This window comes from Arachis ipaensis, chromosome B03 (genome assembly GCF_000816755.2).
Source record: "Arachis ipaensis cultivar K30076 chromosome B03, Araip1.1, whole genome shotgun sequence".
In the NCBI taxonomy this organism is placed as follows: Eukaryota; Viridiplantae; Streptophyta; class Magnoliopsida; order Fabales; family Fabaceae; genus Arachis; species Arachis ipaensis.
In genome coordinates, this window is record NC_029787.2 from 48009994 (window position 1) to 48014414 (window position 4421).

Sequence of the window (4421 nt, forward strand, 5' to 3'; positions counted from 1 at the left end):
AGAGTTGGAGATGGACGAGTCTTTGACAAGTTTTGCTGCGATCGCTATCGACCATTTCTTGTCACTGCTTCTGGCAAGAAGAATCCTGACAACTCCTCTTCTTCAGGTTTGTAACAATTCTGCTTCAATTTCAGATTTCAGCCTTTTCCGATTGTTGATGATCCTATTAATAATCAAATACAGCACTCAGCAGAGGACATAAACTGGACACTGTAAGAATCACAGAATCACTAGTGCTTTCATTGCACTGGAGAAATTACAAAAAAAAAAAAAACAAATTATCCATATAGGTTCAATTTTGCATGTGTGTCCCGCAAAGTAGCTCTGAATCAGCGGTCAAATCCCCATTTGGTATGGTAGTAAAGAAATAATGGTTAAAGAAAATGCAAAGATTACTTTTACACATAACTTTACTGATAAATTTAATCCATGAAAATAGGGTGGAAGTTTTGATGCACAAGTATATATTAAACTCATCTATAAAATGTTTACCCTAGTGCTATCCTCTAACTGTACGCAGCCAAGTGTTATTTTTACAAACCTGGAATCACGTTTTTATTAGAAAAAAAATATATTGGAATAACGAGACAAAAACAGTTGGTGACTTACCTTTTTTCATTTTCAGTTTAGATCTTTGAGCCATTTCTCAACGGTTTGTTTTCACTATTTATGCTACTTTATACATTTTTTTTCCACTTCAGATTTTATTTATTTATTCTTCTGTTCCAAATTATGTGTACGTTACATTTCAACTATAAAGAAGCTAAAAATAATTTTTAGTTCGATTTTATCCTTAGACTAATTGTAATTGGTAATCAAGTGAGTGGAAATACAAATAAGATTGTAATTTTTATGTAAGGATAATTCTGTAAAATTAGCTTATCTTTTACTGTCAAGATAAGTTGTTGCCCATTTTAACGTGTGTATATATGAACCCTGAATTGATAGATTCTAGGAAACGAAGGAAGTATCTTTCCTAGTAACTATGGATATTTTTTGTCATTGTGAATTTACTTCAAATCTGAAAGCTCTCTCTGTTTGGGGAGGGTAGCAGTAAACTTGAATGTTCTTACCAGATCGTCGATACTATTTAAATCTTTGAATTTGGATTTTTTTTTTCTCTATGAGCAGTTTTAAGTTAATGTTTCAGGTTGAAGTAGTAAGTTGCCTTGCCTGTTTAAGTTATTCCATAGTATTCTGTTAGCCATCATTCAGCTGTGCATCACCCTGCTCAGAAAGTTAAATGCTGTACTTGGTTGTTCTTTTAGTACATTTCTCATTAAAAATCCATAGCTTTTTGTTTTTTGGATGAATAATTTATTTCTTATACGTAACCTAGTTAAGGCTTGCTTGTTCTCATCATTGTATATAACTATTTAAATTAAATTATGTAAAGTAGATAATTCAAGCTCATCTTAAAGAACAATGCATGATTGTTAACACTTCTTCATGTGGTGTTGTAGTCATTTGTTTACTCAACCATATTAGTGTATGCAAAGTTTTTAAGATGTTTGTTTTGGCTTGTGGTATCTAAACTCAAGTTGCCTGTTATTGAGTAATAACATGTATATTTGAATTTCTTTCCTTGACTATTTGTTAACTTTCCATGAAATCTTTGCTATGTTCAAGTTTGCAATTTTACACACTTATAAATCACCATTCGTAAATGTTTTTTAAAATAGGAAAGACAAGCATTATTTCACTGTTCAAGAATGAAGCTAAGATATTCTTTGCTAATATGAGTTAATTTGCAACCTCTTATGTTTCCTGTGCCACATTGCACTTGTCAGAAAGCATTTATAGTCAACTCTATTTTCGTTGTTGAAATGTAAGATGCATCTTTTTGTTTTTTTTTTTTTTGACACAATATTGTTAGAAAATGGCCAAGTAAATCTAGTCACACACACTAGGTGGCTTTTTGGCAGTTGCTTGTTATTCAGTTTTGGGTTTGGAGACAACTGACTAGAAATTTACACTTTTGGCAGAATGCAAAGGGATTATATTTTGAATTGATCAGTGCCTATATTTATTTACCCAAGGAAGATCATTACATTTTTTTCCCACCATATTAATCATCTTTTCATTTCATTGTTTTTCACATTGACAGTTAACATACTTTCTCATGAATTCCTCTTATTTGGGTATATTGGTCATTCTAGATAATGGTGAACAGTCTATTCCGGAAGGAGATGGCATTAGAGGCAGCAATTCTTCTGATGGTGACAAATCAGACGGCAGTACTGAGAAATCTCATCATCCCACTAATTTGGATTGGCGCGAATTCAGAGCAAAGCTATATAGAGATGAGCTGGTGATGTTTTTGTTCCTAACTGTGATTTGCAGCTTGCATATTCTATTGTTATCAGCTACAGGATAACATTCAAGACCCGGCCGGCACGGACCCAAGGCATATTTTGCCGGGTTCGGGGTTTTTTTCAGTGTTATTTTCGAGTCGAGTTCGGGTTATGCTTTTGGGTCACCTGGCCTGAAGCGGCTTTTTACGATAAAAATATATTTTAGGATGAAATTAATAATATCATATTATACTTTTATACTTCAATTAATATTTTTTTATAATATACGGTATTGTTTTTGTTTCAAAAGAATTTATTTTGGTATAAATATGATATAACATTTGTTAAATTTAATTCTTAAAAGTAAAGTTTTATTACTTTAGTATATAAAATTTACAAATTTGCTTACACTAATTTTGCATTGGGTCAACCCAGTTTATTTCAGGTTGCTTTTGGGACCGGGCCCAGGTCTAACTAAACCCGGCCTGGCCGGCCCATGAACACCCCTACTGTAGCTCCTGTTTGCCATTCATGAAATTTGAATAAACAGTTGTTTCAAAACATCTGATATAATGATTCATACCCTTTGTTACTGTTTAAGGTTATAATTTTTTAGCGCAATGGGGTTGAGTTTTATCTAGGATTGCACTCATTGTTTTTGTTACAACCTGGAAATATTTTTGTCGGTGATTGTGGCAATCATTATGATTTCGATTGAGCTGACCTTAGTAGGAAAAGACTTAGGGTAGTACTTCTTGTTGACAATGATGTGGAGGTGATCATTCATGATTGAGCATGTCTATAAATCAAAACCGCAATTTACCAAATACTATTTTTCATTTTCTTTTTCTTTTTTTCTTTTTTCAATTCATTAACAGAAAGAAGAATCAGAATCTGACACTCACAATCAAGGTGGGATATTGTACAATTCCAAGAATCTTGCCACAAAGTGGGCTCATCCTATTCCTGTACCGGAGACTGGCTGTGTGCTTGTGGCAACAGAAAAACTTGATGGTGTCCGCACCTTTGAAAGAACTGTTGTCCTCCTTCTCAGATCTGGAAGTAGACACCCACAAGAAGGGCCTTTTGGAATTGTCATCAATCGTCCTCTTCACAAAAAGATTAAACATATGAAGCCTACTAATCACGACCTTCTAACCACCTTTTCTGATTGTTCTCTGCATTTTGGTGGACCTCTTGAGGCGAGCATGTTTTTACTAAAATCAGGGGAGAAGTTGAAGGTTCCAGGTTTTGAAGAGGTAATACCGGGAGTATGCTTTGGAGCTCGAAACAGTTTGGATGATGCCGCAGCCCTTGTGAAGAAGGGGGTTCTCAAAGCTCAGGATTTCAGATTTTTTGTTGGTTACGCCGGATGGCAGTTGGATCAGTTGAGGGACGAGATAGAGTCAGATTATTGGTATGTGGCTGCATGTAGCTCAAGTTTGCTTTCTAGTGCTTTGTCGGATTCTTCAGAGAATTTGTGGGAAGAGATTTTGCAGCTAATGGGTGGTCATTACTCAGAATTGAGCCGGAAGCCAAAGCAAGATATGTAGTTTTTATGTATGGTTTCACATTCAGATACAAATGAAGCATGTATATTCAAGGATGTTGGCTGAAATGTACTAAAGTTCATTTTCCTGCCAAATCATGCTCTATTGTTTATTATGTAACAGGAATCGTACCTTATTGGGTTCTTGTAATTATGCTTGTTAATATAGTTTGATATAAGTATATAGTTGCGCCTTAGTTGTATTTTACTTGCATGTTCTCTCTGGCCAAGTTGTATTTTACTTATACGCGCCTGTGTCCTTTGTCCTCTTTATTTCACTCACTCACTAGTCACTATCCCTTCCCTATTTTGCAAATCAGAGGAGGACAAATTATGGATTTTGAGAGAGAAAATTAGGAGATAATACTTTTAAGGGAAAAGGGTAACTTGGATATTTCATACGAAGCATTTGTCATGAATGTTGAAACTTGAAAATAAGTGTTATTATTGAAAATTAGTTATGCATAATACTTGGAAATTACTTTACTGTAAAAAAAATGTTGAGTACCGTCGAATTTAGCATCGGACGTTAGCAATGAGATTTTCGTCGGATTTACCGGTAGTAATGGCGTCGAATT

The 4421-nt window shown here is 34.4% G+C and overlaps 1 protein-coding gene across 1 annotated transcript in view; it reads left to right on the top strand.

The window, feature by feature from the left end:
* LOC107630467 (UPF0301 protein CCA_00630) overlaps window positions 1-4051 on the top strand; it is a gene marked incomplete in the record, with an annotated part of 4704 nt that extends 653 nt beyond the window's left edge. The window contains 3 exon segments of the mRNA XM_016333603.2: window positions 1-106; window positions 2160-2311; window positions 3173-4051. Of these exon segments, the coding sequence (XP_016189089.1) occupies window positions 1-106; window positions 2160-2311; window positions 3173-3847 (933 nt within the window).